The sequence below is a fragment of the Saccopteryx leptura genome, chromosome 7, assembly GCF_036850995.1.
Source record: "Saccopteryx leptura isolate mSacLep1 chromosome 7, mSacLep1_pri_phased_curated, whole genome shotgun sequence".
In the NCBI taxonomy this organism is placed as follows: Eukaryota; Metazoa; Chordata; class Mammalia; order Chiroptera; family Emballonuridae; genus Saccopteryx; species Saccopteryx leptura.
Window position 1 is genome coordinate 63866617 of NC_089509.1, and position 18982 is coordinate 63885598.

Here is an 18982-nt window from a genome sequence, read left to right on the forward strand (position 1 = left end):
GATAGAGTGGTGGCCTGACAATGTTTCAGATTATGGAGGCACGCCTGTTATGGGGGCCTTTGAAATTGGTCAATTGAAAGGTAATCTTACTATTTTGTCATAGACTTCTTCGATGTCTCCATCCCCTAACTTTTTCCTCCAGCCCATTAACTCACATATAATTTTGTTTGCAGACAGGTAGTAGAAATAATAAAAACTGGACCCTCAGTATAATACTCAGGAGATCTGGGTCTTGGTCTTATTTCTAGCACCCTTGTTGTTGGCCTTGGCCATAGTGTGAACCACAGAGCAATGACTATTTTGACCAGTCCAACTTGCTTAGGGACAGATCACGTTGTCCATGCACATGATGGGCCTACACACCCTCAGTACGATGAATTCCTTTGTTTGCTTCCCACCTTTCTGTGGGAGGAGCAGAGGCCATATTCCTCATGTGTGATTTTCCTCACTGCTGTTTAAATGATATCCTACATTAAAAGAGCCTGGAAGAAATTCTATCGTGGAAGAAAGAGATATTTTGCTTCATAAAAATTTAAATCTCCTAAGACCAGTTTTCTTTTAATAATCTCAAACCCTGATTTTAGAGCAGCAAGTCCAAAAATCTTATTAATGCCATGAAAGCAGCTATTCTAGGAGAAAAAGAAACAAGCTCTTTAAAATCTGTGCTTTGTTATCTGACTGAGGTCAACAGAGACAGACCAAATCAACAAGCATGACATGAAGGGCAAATTTGCAATTAAAAGAAGAATAGGGAATTATAAAGATGGATGGGCCTCATGACACATAAGCCCAAGCCTGCGTGGCCTTGGCCTCAGATGCCAGGAATTAATGCTTTACTCTTTAGCACCGGTCACCTTTGGCTCTGAACAGAAAGGCGAATGCATTAAAATAACAACAATTAGTACACTTACTTAGCTTGGAAGGCATTGTTGGTTCCTCTGTGGTCGAGGTCATGACACAGGCATCCCACAATCACCGCTAAAATTTCCACCTCGGTCAGAATCTCTTGAAAGCCGGCGGTCTGGGAAGAAGAGAAAATGGCAACAGTCACTCCTCAGGGCAGGGAGGATGGGTAAGGTTCGTCTACCGAGCAAGAGCAATCAATAATCAGCTCTGTTTTCATACCCACATCATTTACAGAAATGATTAACTGCCACCTGCTTTAATGACAGTGACTTGGGTGGCCACTTGCACAGTCTAAGGTCCCTGTAATGATGAATTAGCTCCCTGTCGCAGTGGCCCACACTGGTCTGCTGGAACAAAGTTCAGGCTATTTTGTTCCCTTTTTAGAGAAGAGGCTGAACTATCCAGATATAGTGACAGTTTGACAAAGGCCCAGAGCCAAATGCGATTTGTGATTCTACGTTTCAGTGATGGGCATCTAGTGGTGGGTGAATGGAGGCTGTGAATGCAGAACTGAATGTTGTATCTACCACATACCACTTAACTGGAAGCCTGCCAAAGAAAACACCCCCACCCCTCACAATATTAAAAGAAGCAACCTGGAAGTACTGAAATGATGGTCACATGCTAATGTTCTAGAAGTTATGTTGTAAATTCCTTCTTTCATCTCAGCTTGGAGGGACAGACTGAATTCATACAGGTAATAAGGCAGTGTGTGGCTTGAAAACTGGAATGTGGCAGAAGATTAGGTAACCTAGATGAGGATCAGGTGGAGTATCCCTGGATTCTTTGTTTTATTAGTCTCCAGTAGCTTGCTTGTGCAATGCATAGGTGTGCTGAGATTTCTTCAGGGAGTTAGTGTGTCTTTACCAACTTAATCAAACAATCAGAGGTTATGAGGAAGAGCTTAGCCTTTACCAACTTAATCAAGGAAGTGAGGTGGGGGGATGGGCAGCAAGGACCCTGTCAGCTCACTGCCAGTCCCCACACCTCTGTCCCCCACAGATCTAAACTGCAAGGACCCTGTCAGCTCACTACTGCCAGTCCCCGCACCTCTGTCCCCCACAGATCTAAACTGCAAGGACCCTGTGAGCTCACTGCCAGTCCCCGCACCTCTGTCCCCCACAGATCTAAACTGCAAGGACCCTGTCAGCTCACTGCCAGTCCCCACACCCCTGTCCCCCACAGATCTAAACTGCAAGTTCTCTGTCAGCTCACTGCCAGTCCCCCACACCTCTGTCCCCCACAGATCTAAACTGCAAGGACCCTGTCAGCTCACTGCCAGTCCCCCACACCTCTGTCCCCCACAGATCTAAACTGCAAGGACCCTGCGAGCTCACTGCCAGTCCCCCACACCTCTGTCCCCCACAGATCTAAACTGCAAGGACCCTGTGAGCTCACTGCCAGTCCCCCACACCTCTGTCCCCCACAGATCTAAACTGCAAGTTCTCTGTCAGCTCACTGCCAGTCCCCCACACCTCTGTCCCCCACAGATCTAAACTGCAAGGACCCTGTGAGCTCACTGCCAGTCCCCCACACCTCTGTCCCCCACAGATCTAAACTGCAAGGACCCTGTGAGCTCACTGCCAGTCCCCCACACCTCTGTCCCCCACAGATCTAAACTGCAAGTTCTCTGTCAGCTCACTGCCAGTCCCCACACCTCTGTCCCCCACAGATCTAAACTGCAAGTTCTCTGTCAGCTCACTGCCAGTCCCCCACACCTCTGTCCCCCACAGATCTAAACTGCAAGGACCCTGTGAGCTCACTGCCAGTCCCCCACACCTCTGTCCCCCACAGATCTAAACTGCAAGGACCCTGTGAGCTCACTGCCAGTCCCCCACACCTCTGTCCCCCACAGATCTAAACTGCAAGGACCCTGTGAGCTCACTGCCAGTCCCCCACACCTCTGTCCCCCACAGATCTAAACTGCAAGTTCTCTGTCAGCTCACTGCCAGTCCCCACACCTCTGTCCCCCACAGATCTAAACTGCAAGTTCTCTGTCAGCTCACTGCCAGTCCCCACACCTCTGTCCCCCACAGATCTAAACTGCAAGGACTCTGTCAGCTCACTGCCAGTCCCCGCATCTCTGTCCCCCACAGATCTAAACTGCAAGGACCCTGTCAGCTCACTGCCAGTCCCCGCATCTCTGTCCCCCACAGATCTAAACTGCAAGGACCCTGTGAGCTCACTGCCAGTCCCCCACACCTCTGTCCCCCACAGATCTAAACTGCAAGGACCCTGTCAGCTCACTGCCAGTCCCCACACCTCTGTCCCCCACAGATCTAAACTGCAAGTTCTCTGTCAGCTCACTGCCAGGCCCCCGCACCTCTGTCCCCCACAGATCTAAACTGCAAGGACCCTGTCAGCTCACTGCCAGTCCCCGCATCTCTGTCCCCCACAGATCTAAACTGCAAGGACCCTGTCAGCTCACTGCCAGTCCCCACACCTCTGTCCCCCACAGATCTAAACTGCAAGTTCTCTGTCAGCTCACTGCCAGGCCCCCGCACCTCTGTCCCCCACAGATCTAAACTGCAAGGACCCTGTCAGCTCACTGCCAGTCCCCACACCCCTGTCCCCCACAGATCTAAACTGCAAGGACCCTGTCAGCTCACTGCCAGTCCCCACACCTCTGTCCCCCACAGATCTAAACTGCAAGGACCCTGTCAGCTCACGGCCAGGCCCCACACCTCTGTCCCCCACAGATCTAAACTGCAAGGACCCTGTCAGCTCACTGCCAGTCCCCCGCACCTCTGTCCCCCACAGATCTAAACTGCAAGGACCCTGTCAGCTCACTGCCAGTCCCCCACACCTCTGTCCCCCACAGATCTAAACTGCAAGTTCTCTGTCAGCTCACTGCCAGTCCCCACACCTCTGTCCCCCACAGATCTAAACTGCAAGGACCCTGTCAGCTTACTGCCAGTCCCCACACCCCTGTCCCCCACAGATCTAAACTGCAAGGACCCTGTCAGCTCACTGCCAGGCCCCACACCTCTGTCCCCCACAGATCTAAACTGCAAGGACCCTGTCAGCTCACTGCCAGTCCCCACACCTCTGTCCCCCACAGATCTAAACTGCAAGGACCCTGCGAGCTCACTGCCAGTCCCCCACACCTCTGTCCCCCACAGATCTAAACTGCAAGGACCCTGTGAGCTCACTGCCAGTCCCCACACCTCTGTCCCCCACAGATCTAAACTGCAAGGACCCTGTCAGCTCACTGCCAGTCCCCCACACCTCTGTCCCCCACAGATCTAAACTGCAAGTTCTCTGTCAGCTCACTGCCAGTCCCCACACCTCTGTCCCCCACAGATCTAAACTGCAAGGACTCTGTCAGCTCACTGCCAGGCCCCCGCACCTCTGTCCCCCACAGATCTAAACTGCAAGGACCCTGTGAGCTCACTGCCAGTCCCCGCATCTCTGTCCCCCACAGATCTAAACTGCAAGGACCCTGTCAGCTCACTGCCAGGCCCCCGCACCTCTGTCCCCCACAGATCTAAACTGCAAGGACCCTGTCAGCTCACTGCCAGTCCCCGCATCTCTGTCCCCCACAGATCTAAACTGCAAGGACTCTGTCAGCTCACTGCCAGTCCCCGCACCTCTGTCCCCCACAGATCTAAACTGCAAGGACCCTGTGAGCTCACTGCCAGTCCCCGCATCTCTGTCCCCCACAGATCTAAACTGCAAGGACCCTGTCAGCTCACTGCCAGTCCCCGCATCTCTGTCCCCCACAGATCTAAACTGCAAGGACCCTGTCAGCTCACTGCCAGGCCCCCGCACCTCTGTCCCCCACAGATCTAAACTGCAAGGACTCTGTCAGCTCACTGCCAGTCCCCGCACCTCTGTCCCCCACAGATCTAAACTGCAAGGACCCTGTGAGCTCACTGCCAGTCCCCGCATCTCTGTCCCCCACAGATCTAAACTGCAAGGACCCTGTGAGCTCACTGCCAGTCCCCGCATCTCTGTCCCCCACAGATCTAAACTGCAAGGACCCTGTGAGCTCACTGCCAGTCCCCGCATCTCTGTCCCCCACAGATCTAAACTGCAAGGACCCTGTCAGCTCACTGCCAGGCCCCCGCACCTCTGTCCCCCACAGATCTAAACTGCAAGTTCTCTGTCAGCTCACTGCCAGTCCCCCACACCCCTGTCCCCCACAGATCTAAACTTCAAGGACTCTGTCAGCTTGCAGTCTCCCACAGAATAGTCCACCATTTTTTGGCTCCACTGTTTCTTCACCATCAGCCTGAATCCAGTGAGAACCTGCATGGCCATGATGGTGGCGGCCACTGGCCGTACAGAGACTTAGAACCAGAAACAGTAGTTTCTAATCCTTTTCCATATCTGACTCCCAAGGGCAACCACTTTCCATTTTCTTTTATCTAATTTGATAGGTATTTTATACCACATTTCTACATAGTATTCATACGTTGATAACCTTATTTATTTATCAAGTACTTACACAGTCCTATGAGCTTTGCAACTGTAACTTATTTAATCCTCATAACAGACTGTGGATCGGGGGGGGGGGGGGGGAGACGTGTCCACGAACTGAACCTGACAAGCTCAGGGAAAGCCTGCATGGTGGCCTTCAAACTAAAGTAACCGCACAGGATGGTCTGAAGTTCTAACTAAAAGCAGTTCATGGTGGGTAGGCAGGTCCTAGGGAGGTATTTTTCTCTAACAAAGGTCGATGTTTACCTTAATCTAGCCTGTCTGTTGTCTTTTGCATCTACAACAAAGTTACCCGATAAGGTGGGTAATCTCTTCCTGCTCAGGGCAGGCATCCCACCAGAACAGGGACCAACAGACACCTTCACTGTTATTATTAACATGTGAATTGTGTTAAGTACCCTATGCCTGCCTATGCAAAAAGAGTTTTCAGTATACACATTTTTCCTTTTTATTCAATCCCAGAGATTTCTCCACTTTGCTTTCTCCCACCTCCCTAATCTACCACCAGTCAATTTCATGTCTTCCCCTTTGATTCTGATGTAAAAATAAGTGGTGAAACTGCCAGTGTCCGGAGCACTTTCTCAATCCATTCAGACTTTGTTTCCCTGGTAACTGTCACAGTTTGGGTCAAATAAACTCACTAAAAATTCTTACAGATTTGGAAGTAGTAAAACTGGTGGTTGTGGACATGTAGATTTGCACTGAATTTGGGCAGATGGTAAAGAAACTGTGGAGCCAGAAAAAGGCGGGCTATTCTGTTTATTAGAGTCTTGAAATGGCAGATGAGCCAGCAGGCAGGGAAAACCCCTTTCCTCTCTCTGGGCTAAGGAGCAAACAGGCTGGGGGGAACAAACTCTTTTCTGGCAAACAACAAAAAATGTCCCCTCCCAATGGTAGCAGGCAATCTGCAATCTACAATCTGCTGCCCTGAGGGCAAGTACCTGCAGCCTTACACAGACTATACACATGTGATGCTGCCCTGTTCTCTGCACCAATCAGGCAAAGTACAAGTGAGCAAGCCTAACACACTTGTTTGCCCAACATTCCACCCCTTTAGTGTTGCTCGCTTCGCGATCTACATGACAGGTATCTTCTGCGATGATTGATGATCGCTGTGTGAGGAGTGAGCTACATTACAGAAACAAACAGACTACAGCACAAATTATACAATTACAACAATTACAAAGGTGCCCTTCATAATGTCTCCCTGAGCACTCTGCCCAAGGTGCTGACTAGAGGCCCATCTCCAGCCCCCTACCCCACGGTAGGTGGGAAGGCCTGTAATAGTCCAGGTCTGTGTCCATGGAAATCATGAAGTGTCTTTGGTGTGTGTATAGCAAGTATCCGTGGCTGCCATCAAAGCTGCCTGGCCAATGCAGTTCAGGTTTGATTCGGACAGATCATAGAGAAACAATTGAGCTGAAAACTGGCAGTCCATCTTCCTTAATTCTAGCTCGCACCCAGTGGGTGAGAAATACACACAGCAGGAAATACTTCCCTTTTCATTCAGGGCTCTCAAAGCCACGGACTCATCTGAGTTTTCCTAGAATCAAAGGTTAACACCTGGCCAGTCTTATTCACCTCTATTCCCCATTTCCTTTTTCTCCACAAACTGATTTCTCCTTCTCTTAATCCACCATTCTGGCTGCCTCCTCCAGGTGGTTTCCCTGCCCTGCCTCCATAGGCTCTTTGTCTCTACAAGCATGTAATCACTCTCCCCTGGAACAGCATGATCTCTCTCCCAATGGCCTCCTAGCTCCTCCTTTTAATACATTTTGGCACAAAAGCCCTCTCCCAACACACAGGAGCATAATCACCTTTCAAGCAAGAAGGGCACTTAATGTATCACCTAGGCGACAGCCATCCACGTGGGCAGTGCCGTCTTTAACAATAAGGGCAAGGAAAAAATAACTATCTGCCCAATAGTGCCTCTCTGCAACTGGATGGGAGCAGCTTCAAGGTGCAGGAGGGGTTCCACTGGACAGCCCCCCCCCCCCCCCCGCCATCAAGGTCTCTTATACTGTCCAAAAATAGCATGTCCATCCAATAAGGGAGCTGGTTCCCCCCTCTGGTTGCAGTCCAAGAGTGCATTACACTGCTCAATGATCAGTCCACGATAGATAGCCTCGCTGTCTGTGCAAGTCACCAAGGTAAAAGTCCATTACAGGCAACTAGGCATACAACTCTTTATTAACATACCTCAGTGCCTTTCCAGAAGTACTCTGTTCATTACACAAGCCCCATCCAAACCCCTCAGCAAGCTTACAGGGTCTGGCGGGGTCAAACACATCCAATGCCTGTGATATCTTGATAGTTCTTTTATCTGTTGTTGCTGCTGCAGCAGAAAAAAACACCTATTATCTTCTAATGCCAACACTGCTGTACATTAGAAGGTGGTTAATGGATTGTCAACTTCACACGGGGTTTCAGGCCTCCCTGCCCATCCCTAGGTGGGTCTCTCAGCCTTCCTCCTATTCAAACTGGAACAGTGGGTCTTGGGGAGGATCCTCCTTTCCCACTGCTGTCTCCAACAAGTAATCCTGCAACCATGCAATCTGAATACCAGCCATTTTCTTGACAGTTGCCAGGGCCACCCACTTTTTCAGTGGCTGGAACTTCTGTTCTGGCTCAAGTTGTTGCCAAAGCTCTAAAAAAAACTTTACTAGACCTGCCATTTAATTTCTCCCTATCTGCCCCAGCTGCCATCAAATCTACCCATATCTGTGTTTGGGTAACCTTTATAGGTTCATTTTCCTTGTTAGTTGGGGGGGGGGGGCGGTCAGCACAGGCAGAGCCTTACTGCTTTATGATCCCATGCTGTCTCCAGCTCCCCAAATCTGCTATCATCTGCATAGCCATGTTGATGGGCTGCCAGACATAGGGGACCAAGATAGCCACTAGTGATCTAAAAAGAGCTGATGGGGAGCTGCAGAGAATGAGGTCCCTCATCCCTGCCATAAACTCTTTCTTATCTGGCCCATGGGACCTCAGATTGAAAGCAGCATTCTTTATACCTAGTTCCCGAAGGACCTTGGTTAGCTCACTATAGCACTGCCACCTACTCACTGCTCCTGGCAAGTCTCCAGCATTCTGCCAGACTGTATGAATGGTGGTCATAACCCATTCTAATAGGGTATAGCAGGGGTCCCCAAACTTTTTACACAGGGGGCCAGTTTACTGTCCCTCAGACCATTGGAGGGCCGGACTATAAAAAAAAACTATGAACAAATCCCTATGCACACTGCACATATCTTATTTTAAAGTAAAAAAAAAAACAAAAACAAAACGGGAACAAATACAATATTTAAAATAAAGAACTAGTAAATTTAAATCAACAAACTGACCAGTATTTCAATGGGAACTATGGGCCTTCTTTTGGTTAATGAGATGGTCAATGTGCTCTTCTCACTGACTACCAATGAAAGAGGTGCCCCTTCCAGAAGTGCGGCAGGGGCCGGATAAATGGCCTCAGGGGGCCGCATGCACCGTAGTTTGGGGACCCCTGGGGTATAGTTTCCTGAGTTGTCATGGCAGTTCTGAAGATGCTGCCTTAAGGAGGAGTGTGTGGTAATGGTGGCCAATTTCTCTTTGTTCCAGAGAGCATGACACTATCCACCCCTATGTTTCATAACCACAGCAAGCAGGCTACTAGGGGCTCAGTGAGTTTCTGCCTGAATTGTGCCCCCAACTCCATCAGCTCTGCCTGGGTTTAGGGCCAGACCACAGAGTGCTCTACCACCTGTGGAGGAGGTTGTGCCTGCCCCCAAGGGATTCTTGGCTGCTGGGTTTTTACCTTCTGAGTGACCACTGGCCAGGCTCTGAGTCTGTGGATAGCAAATTCAGCCTGAAACTCCTCCTCCTCTAAAGAATCGGAAGCATTTGCTCCCACTGGCTCAAATACAGCTCTGTCTTCAGCACTTGCTTCAGTTCCTGTGGCTGCCAGCTCTTGGCCTGAAGTTGAGATTCCAGCTCTTGAACTCACAGTTGTTTCTCCACCAACTGTTAGTGCCAGCGTTCCACTTCCAGAGTAAACTGGAACTCACAAACCTGTAACTCTTCAGAGATTGCTCCAGTTCCAAGCACTGTTGGTGTTCAGCCTGCATCTCATACTGCAGCTTTTGAGAGTGGCCGGCCTCCTTCTCCAGCACTCATTCCAGTTCATGCTGTCATTGGTTCTTAGCCTGTAGCCTGGCCTGCATCTCTCAGACCTGCAGCTCTGTCTCCAGTGACCATTCCAGCTCATGCCATTGTTGCCGCTCGGTCTGCAGCTTATACTGGAGCTCTTGACCTCAGGCCGCCTCTTACACAGAGATCTTGGTTTCTTCTTGCTGGGCTGTAAAAAATACCCAGCCCACTGCCCCCAACATGAGAGCCACCGGGAACAGCCACTCCTCTATTCCATCCTTCAAGTGTGTTGGTGGCTCCATACCAAGCTGATCTGAATCCTGCTGACTTCGCCAGATGTAAGGCTGGTGGTTGTGGCCATGCAGGTTTGCATTGAATTCGGGTAGATGGTAAAGGAACTGTGGAGCTGGGAAATGGTGGGCCATTCCATTTATTAGAGTCTCAGAATTGCAGATGAGCAAGCAAACAGGGAAAACCACTTTTCTCTCTCCAGGCTGACAAGCAAACAGGCCAGGGGAAATATCCCTTCTCTGGCAAACAATAGCAAAAAATGACTCCTCCCAATGGTGGCAGGCAATTTGCAATCTACAATCTTCTGACCTGAGGGCAAGCACCTTCAGCCTTACATAAGCTATACACATATGTGCTACCCCATGCTCATGCATCAATCAGGCAAAGTACAAATGAGTAAATCTAACATACTTGTTTGCCCAACAGTTTTTTACATTGACAAGAACATGAGATGGGAACTATTATTTTCCCCAGGTACAGGTGAGGAAACAGGCACAGAGATGCTATGTGTCCAAGGTCTCACACACTGTGTAAATATTCATTGCATTACCACTCTATAAATAGTCACTGCAAAGCTAACTAGTTTCTGGTAATTGTTTCTTATGCAAATGTTTTCATTTCTTGGAGTTAAAAGTTCTTTGAACATCTAAGTCTTCTCACAGCTCACCACACAACTATCCAAAGAGTCACATCTTTTGTTAGGTTCCTTTCTGTCCTGGGGACTCCCTGCCTTTGCCTGATCCTCTTCTTTGGTCTGGAGTCTCTGTCTGTAGCCAGTTTTCCTCTCCTGGGGTTGATCTCTCTCCTGCACCCCACGCCTCTCTTTCTTCATTTATCCCCTCAGTTTGTGGGAACACATCTGCCAGAAGCTTCATGAGAAAAGGTGTTAATTTTTTAACACTAGGGAGTTAATTTTTTTGACATTTGTATGACTAAAAATGTCTTTATTCTCCTATTCAGTTGTTTACTTGCCCAATAATTCTAGGTTGCAACGTTTTCACTAAAGACTTCTCCATTATTTTCTTTCTTCTGAAGTTACTTTAGAGAAACGTATGTTGATCTTCTTCCTATTACTTTGAGTGTTACTTTATTTTCCCCCTTTTAGGGAATCCTCTGTCTCTAGGGTTTGGCAAATTCACAAAGATAGGTTTGGGTTTAAGACATTTTCCTCAACATTTTGCTGATTTACCTTTTTGTTGGTACAACATTCTTGTTTACAATGTTTTTAATAATTTTCTCTTCACTGTTTCTTCTGTCTTATTTGCCTGGAGCTCCAATTGGTTGGACTTTGGAAATCTTATGTTGATTTCCTTGTTTTGTCATTTCTTTCCCATTGCCTCCTATATTGACATTTTCTCTCTTTCTAGGAATAATAATACTTTTCATTGATAAGCATTTTCTTGTCTGCTGTTCCTTTTCTAATAACATGCTGTTTTCTCATGGTTGTATTCTTGTCTCCTATTTTGGGGGGATATTAATTAAAATTCCTCTGAAATTCTCTCTGTTCCTTCTCTTTCTCTATGTCCAGTGGTTTTCTCAAGTTCCCGGTGGCTCCTCACATGAGTAAAGCATTATAGTGTTTACACACAGTGCACAGGGTGGTGTCTACAGACTGGCAGGCCCTTACCACAGGGTGAGCAGATGGGCAGTTTTGCTAGAGATTCCCATGTGTCAGTACCTGAATTCATTTCTTTTGGACTTTTCAATCTTATGTTTGGAAATGACATTAAACACAGGTTTTGGCATTCTGAGAGAAGAGAATGTAGCCTCTCAGCATTGAGGATCCAGACTTCCACTTAATTCTCTTATTTTTAGGGTGTATCTCACGCTAACTTTTCTTTTGCTGGTGTCCCCAGGTGTGAGGTTCAGTTTCTCCATGGGAAGAGTGGCCCTCTGACTACATGGTGACTTGGGGACTCAGAGTTTTCATCTCCCTCTCCCTTCATCTCATCCTATTTCTGTGGTCTGATGCCTCCCTTTCCTGAGCCAGGGTAACTTCTGGGGGACATTGTTTCCATTGTTTCTCATGTGTATCTTTTCCTCTATCCACTCACTTTGAAGTCACTGGGGTTGGACCTTCCTTTTCTCAGCTAAGCTATGCACCATCATCCCTCCATTTTCTGCCTTCATCTATTACATAGAAATTGTGTCCATTCCCTGTTATTTGTGGGTGATTTTTGAAAGGCAAAGGGTATCTAAATGTCTTTATATGCCATCTCTGTATCTTAAAACTCCAAGTCAGTTTTGTTGGGTTTGGATCTTGCTAATACTAAGTAAATCTTGAAAGTCTACCAGGTATGAAATAATTATTCACAATACTACGAAAGCCAATGCTGTAAACAAAAATAAAACAGCACAGTAATTTAGATTTTGCCTTTGAAATACTATTGATTAGAACTAGTTGATGAATTAAAACAGTAAGTATGGGGATGGGATTATGTTAAACTAAGGTAATTTGACTAGAAATTTATGAAAAGTTAACACTGAATCTCATCTAACAGACTCAAAATCAAAATCCTGAATTATTTTTAAGTTCTCAGTTATCATTCATTAGATAATATGATGGACTTATATTTTATTATAATGTTCTAAGCAGCCATCTTCCTTCTCACCCTTGCCACTTCCTAAAATCCAGCATCTCGTTGTTAAACTATTTGTAGCATGAGTACTTGGGGGAAGTTGATGAAAGCCATGACCCCCTTCCTAGAAATTACTCTATGGTTTTATAGTGTTTGAAGATCATGGAGCCCAGCTCTGGATCCTCAGAATGAAGAAACCCTGAAGTGCAGCACACACCCAGTCACAAACATATTCACCCTTCTTGACCATGACACCTGAGTTACTGAAGCAGCACCTATCTCTTGACTGTGATTTAATGCTGCCTGGTAAGTGGTTTCTGAGAGTCATCAGGCCTGAAAAGGGTCCACCTGCCACTAAGTGTCCATTTGCTCCTCCCCCACCCTCATCCATCTTCTTTCCATCCTATCCCTTCTGACCTACACTCATATTGAGGAGGAAAAGTCAACTGCCTGCTGAAGACAACATACATTCAAAAGAGAACAGAGTGGAATATAAATAAATAAACAAACAAACAAATGAATGAATGAATGAACAAAATAGAAATAGACTCATAGATACAAAGAACAAACCCATGGTTGCCAGACAGGAAGAGGGCTGGGGGTGGGGTGGGGGTGGGGGGGAGTAGGTGAAGAAGCTGAAGGAATTAATAAGTACAAATGGGCAGTTACAAAATAGTTATGGAGATGTAAAGTGTAGGGAATATAGTCAATAATATTGTAATAATTATGTATGGTACCAGGTAGATACTACACTTATTGGGGAATCACTCTGAAAGTTATATAAATGTCAAACCACTATGCTGTACACCTGAAGCTAATATAATATTCAATGCCACAGTACCAAAAAATTTAAAAATTCAAAAAATATATACTGGATAAAATCCACAGGGGGTGAATTGGAGAAATGAAGGGCAACAGTAAGCATATTTTAATGCATTTATTCTATACTTGACTCTATTTTATTATTTCATTTTCAAATAAAATTATATTTTTTTCTGTTCCTGATCCAATAATTATTTATTTTTAATCTACCTTCTTACTTGTTATTCCATCATGGCCCATTATCAGAAATGTAAAGCAGTGAATAAAATATATCTAAGTAAAAAAAGAGTCAAGCATATAGACCTAGTTCCCATGTCACCCTCTCTAGAGAAATCTGGGCCCTGGCCAGTTGGCTCAGTGGTAGAGCATCTGCCCAGTGTGTGGAAGTTTTGATTCAATTCCCAGTCAAGGCACACAGGAGAAGTGACCATCCGCTTTTACACCCCTCCCCTTCCCCCTTCTCTCTCACTTTCTCTCTCTCTCTTCTCCTCCTGCAGCCATGGCTCAATTGGTTAAAACAAGTTACCCCGGGGCACTGAGAATGGCTACACGGCTTGTCTCAGGGACTGAAATAGCTCAGTTGCCAAGCAACGGAGTAGCAGCCTCAGATGGGCAGAGCAGTGCCTGGTAGGGGGCTTGCCAGGTGGATCCCAGGTTGGAGCACATGCAAGAGTATGTTTCTCTGCCTCCCTGCCTCTCACTTTATAAGAGAGAGAGAGAGAGAAATCTGTGAGTACCCTCTGAGAAGGCCTCAAACAGTTCTTTGATGGGCTAAGACGTACAGTATGCTGGGATCATTTTACCTTCCGCTACTACAGCATATAATTACTGGAATTCCAAAGGATCCAAACAGTAAGATTGCTTCACAGGGTCCCCTAGACCACCCAGCACTTTCCTAACATTTAGTCAACATAAAATTTGAACCAGCTAGGAAGTGCTCCTATCTCAAAGTTGATCCTGTACTATACTAGTGAACAGAGAAATATCATGGCCAGAGAAAAATAACTGTTGCTTCGAAACTCTGTAGAATCCTTAAAAAGGTGTAAAAGCCAACTGCCATAACATTAACATTAGATGGTGCAATACAAGCTTTGTTTATTAAACAAAAATATTATCAGGGGATTATCAAGCAATCGTTAAACCTGAAAAAAGAGGCTAGGATAATACTGATAATAGTTAATATTTCTATAGCACTTACTATATGTCAGGCACTGTTCTAAATACTCAAAAACATTAAGTCATTTAATCCTTAGAGTCCTCTGAGGACAACACTCAATTTTATACATGAGGCACTAGAGTATACTGTTAGAATGTAACACAACCCGGCTCCTGAGTCTGTGTTCTTACCCACTATGCTATTCAGCTACTGAGGTGAAGATGGAGGTGCAGTTATGCAGCTTTTAAATACTCTTGTAATGATAGATTGTTACATTATAGAATCACTTGGTGTGTGCTTTATTCCATGAAGGATGTTATTCTTGAATAGTAAGCAGTTGATACTGCAGAGCCCCTGGATGTTTTGAGTCTAAAAATGGCTCTGGTGCATCAACATGTAACTAATAATTAACAGTGCTGTACAAATGAGATGGAGAGAAAAGAAAAATATAATGATATGTATGTAACATCCCAACCTTAAAATGTCTCAGTATGTGAATGTAAAAGACTGTCAGGTTGTACATCAAAATGTTACCAATAATGGGATCACAGGTGACTTAAAAATGTTTTCTTTGAGTCCAAAATTTCCATAAAGGACATTTATTCATTAGAATATACATACTGTGTGTGTAAATTCTTTTTAAAGAATAAACCAGCGGTGGGATTCAAATAATTTAACAACTGGTTCTCTGCCCTAAAAACTGTTTTAAGTAAAAAAAAATATATACTGAAAGGTACTTTATTATTTCATGCATTTAATACTTAAATAAGAACAATGAAAGAGGTACACAAAACTAGATTATGTTATAAAAAAGAGTTTCAAAATATTAATGAAAAAATATTAAATAATACCTGACAAAAATCAATAAAACCATTATTTACAATATTTTCAACGACAGCTTGTCACCCTCTGGTTGTTTGGCACTTTTTCACTTTATGTTATATGTTTGTTTACTGAAGTAACAAATGTGAGGGAATTAAAATGTAGTATTTCATCAAATGTATAATGAGTTTTATGAAATGAATAAATAAATATTACAAGCATAGTTCTGTCAAATTTTTTTCACCTACGGATGGAATGAACATTACTACGGATGCTTAGATATGCTGTTGCACAGATGAACATTAAAAAGGAGTAAGGAATGTAAATTTGTGATTTCCACATTGGGCGGCTGCCAAAGCACCCACCTTAGAGACAACCCTGATTACAAGTTCCATTTTAACAATGGGTTCACCAGACTCAACAAAAAATTAGGTATTGGTTCTGCTGAACCGGTGCGAACTGGTTGAATCCCATCACTGTAATAAACCCATATTCAATCAAACTACCCTAGCTTGTAATAAAACCGTGATATCCTGAAAAAAGTTCCTTCAGTTATTTATTCACTGAGCAAGTATTTATTAAGCATTTATTCCCCTCAGGCACTCGGGACAAAGCACTAAGCAAGACAGGCATGTCCAGCCCTGTGACACACATTGCCACACTTCAAACCAATCAGAACAGTGCCACGGAGCACTCTTTTCTAGTGAGATGCTGTCACAACATGGGTTGCAACTTGTGGAAGAAAGGCAGGGTGGAAGTGTTTAGCCACTCCTGTTCTGTTCCCAAGAAGGTGCATCGTGGACTACACCCCTTTGTCATGCACACAGCTATGGCATGGGAATTCAAGAAAGTGATGCCAGAAATTCTGCCTTCACATTTCTTTTTGAGCATGGCTGTTGGAGGTACTGAATGATGAATTCCTTGATTTCATCCTGTTGATTCAGAGATCTGGCAGATGGCAGACTAAGAAGAAGGGAATCCAGTGATGTACTGGAAGTTCCAAGTGGTCCCAGAAATCCCAAACCAAAGAAGGTCTTTGGCTCTGAATGTTCTTCCATGAATGTGACGGCCAGCACCGCAGGGGAGCCCTTGGTGGCCTGGCGGAGGTTAAGGGAGAACAGGATAGGTTTTTGTAGAGTCTTTCTTCTCCCCTTCATCTTTCTTTTTCTTCTGGATAAGAAGAGCAAAGAGTATAGCTCAGATCATTCTGAAAGGTTTTGAAGAATATGGTTTCTCAAGAAAATCCCTCCTATGGGCGGATCCACAAACTGTAACCCTAATCTGTCATTGTGTCTCAACCGGTATGTAGATGACTTCAACCTGAAAGTGGTATGAGCTGGAAGCTGAAAGACAGCATTTATAGAGGAAACATTTAATGCCTGGTATTTCTCATATGCAATGTTGCAGGATCATTGTCTGGGGCCTTTGTTTGGTATATTATTAAAATCAAATTTACTTTAGCCTAAAAGTGCTCTTTGAGGATTTTGTGCTAAATACTACATACAAGGTGCTGTGCCCTCTAAAAAATGCCCCATATTACAATGTAGGTGGCTGGCCCAGCTCTGCTAGACCATCCTTCATATGAGTTGTCTATCTGTGAAACATATCTGCTAACAAAAGCCGAAAGCTCTGTGAGAAGAGTGCCTTCAATCATCTCCCCAGTTCAGCACATATCCCAGTTGTGAGTGGGTCAGAGTGGTGAGAGCATTGTTAGGCCACATGTTTGAGCTCCACAGGCATTTACAGCAAGCCCAGCATGCTTCTCTGTGGGACTCTATTTTGTTTGTTTCAAGATGGAATGGCCACCTCTCAACAGTAAATACTAAGGGCAGGCTGGTGGGTGTCAATCTATTCAATATACTCCAAAGCAATGATATTAGGCAGAGGACTTGATCAAGTTTAAGGTGGAAGTAGATTTCAGTTGCTTGCCAAGTGTGCTTGCAAATAAATTGATACTACTTGATGTTATAGTTTATCTTCTCTTCAAAAAAGGGTCCCGTCTTTGCCAACCAGAGATGGCATGTGGTGAACGCACGAGGGAGAGAAGAACAGGTGTTCACAATCCTCCACTCTGAAGCAAACCTTCTGTACAAACCACAGCATCTAGATTTAATGGTCATACCTCTTCGGTGTTTATAGTAATATTTGTTTGCCAATATTTGGGTCTGCTAGGCTGAAAAAGAGGCACTTCAGTCCCATTTTGTGATCCAAAGACCAGAACTTTTCCAGCTGTTAGGGAACCACCATCCAGCACCATGTTTTTTGTGCCTTCTTCCCTGAGGCACACCATACCACACGCGGCAGTTGTACTTTGTCTAATTATCCATGAGAGTAGGGTAGTTTTGATCCTTTCCTGACCAAGCTCAGAGTTGGAAAGACCTTACGGTCCATACTTCAGTACTTTCTTTTACAGAAGCTTCTCAGGGCGCTTATTACCAAATCATAAAACCTAACTCACATTTTGGATATACCTTGTCTCTCAAACTCAAATAATATTGCAAATGCTTGCCCAGGTAAGTCTCAGAATGGCAAGGCAGCAAAACTTAATGGTGTTTCTGGTACAATTATATGTGTGGAGTATGAATGAGGATGCATGAATAAAAAAAAATTGGATTTATTTTAATCAGTTTTATTTCATTATTTTTAACTATTTCCATGGCTTAATTTTTAACTTACTAGTTATTATTTAAAAAAATTATTTATTCTGGAAAGTCAAAAGCATACACAAAATAGAATACTATAATGACCCTTCATGTATTCATTAGCTAACTTCAACAGGGGTCCATGTTTCATCAGACTTGTTTCATCTATATTTTTACATGCATTGTTCTGTTTGTTTGTTTGCTGGAGCGTTTCACAGCAAACTTCTGGCATCTGCCAATATGCTTTATTTCATTCTCAAGAAGTCCCGATGAGGTCAAATAAAAACCGTTCAATATACCTCTCCTCTCATATTTTGAATAAAGTGTACAAAAAGATATACAAATGGTATAAGAAAAATTTCAGGGTAAATATCTTAATGTGACATAAAAAATAAGGTTTCTACTTCAATTTAGATAATATAATAAACATAGCTCCATGTATGTGGCACACCTATCGCACTCCAAAAAGAAACAAAAGACGAGGCGTCAGTAAATTCTAAGGACTTAGCTTTCAACACTGAGAATATGTGTGCTTTAAGATTTTTCTGAGGACAAAGATGACATGTTTTGTTTATGTTTAGAAACATAGTGTATATTTTATAATAAATGACTTGTGAATTGCATATATAATATAACATGTGGTTGGTAAGACTGAAAATGAAGCTTGGTTAGCATGAATTTCCGAGACACAACCCTCTCCAAGTCTGCGAGAGGCCAGGTTGAAGTTCAAGAATATGAGGCCTCTTCAAAACTTACCCGAATTTCTACTAGCCATCCTTCAGCCAAAATTAAAATGGGACTCATGAAAAATGGAAACTTTTTAAAGTTCCCAGCTTGACACCCTTAGATGCCAGGTTTCAGCCCCAAGAAAGTGCCACTACTAAGTCATAAACCGTGGAAAACAGAGGCTGTGATAAACGGCCATGGGCCGTGGTGCTGCCGCGGGGTCTCCCTGACCTGGCGGATTCAGCTGGCATCATAAAACACAAAGCGACAGATTAAGCAGTTTACTAACACCATAAAAATCTCAAGAATAAATTCACTTTAAAAAACCGTATATTCTGACTTTGGGCGAGGGGTATGCAACATAATTTAATGACAAAATAACCTAGACATGTTTTCTTTGAATATATGTACCCTGATTTATTAATGTCATCCCATTACCATTAATAAAAATTTATTTAAAAAAAAAAAAA

General features: G+C 44.6%; 1 protein-coding gene across 3 annotated transcripts in view; it reads right to left on the bottom strand.

Moving 5' to 3' along the window:
- PDE11A (phosphodiesterase 11A) overlaps window positions 1-18982 on the bottom strand; it is a 477210-nt gene that overhangs the window by 89705 nt on the left and 368523 nt on the right. For all 3 annotated transcript variants that reach the window (XM_066345959.1, XM_066345958.1, XM_066345957.1), the window contains one exon: window positions 912-1021. In XM_066345959.1, coding sequence (XP_066202056.1) covers window positions 912-1021 — 110 coding nt within the window. The remainder of the gene's footprint in view (window positions 1-911; window positions 1022-18982) is intronic.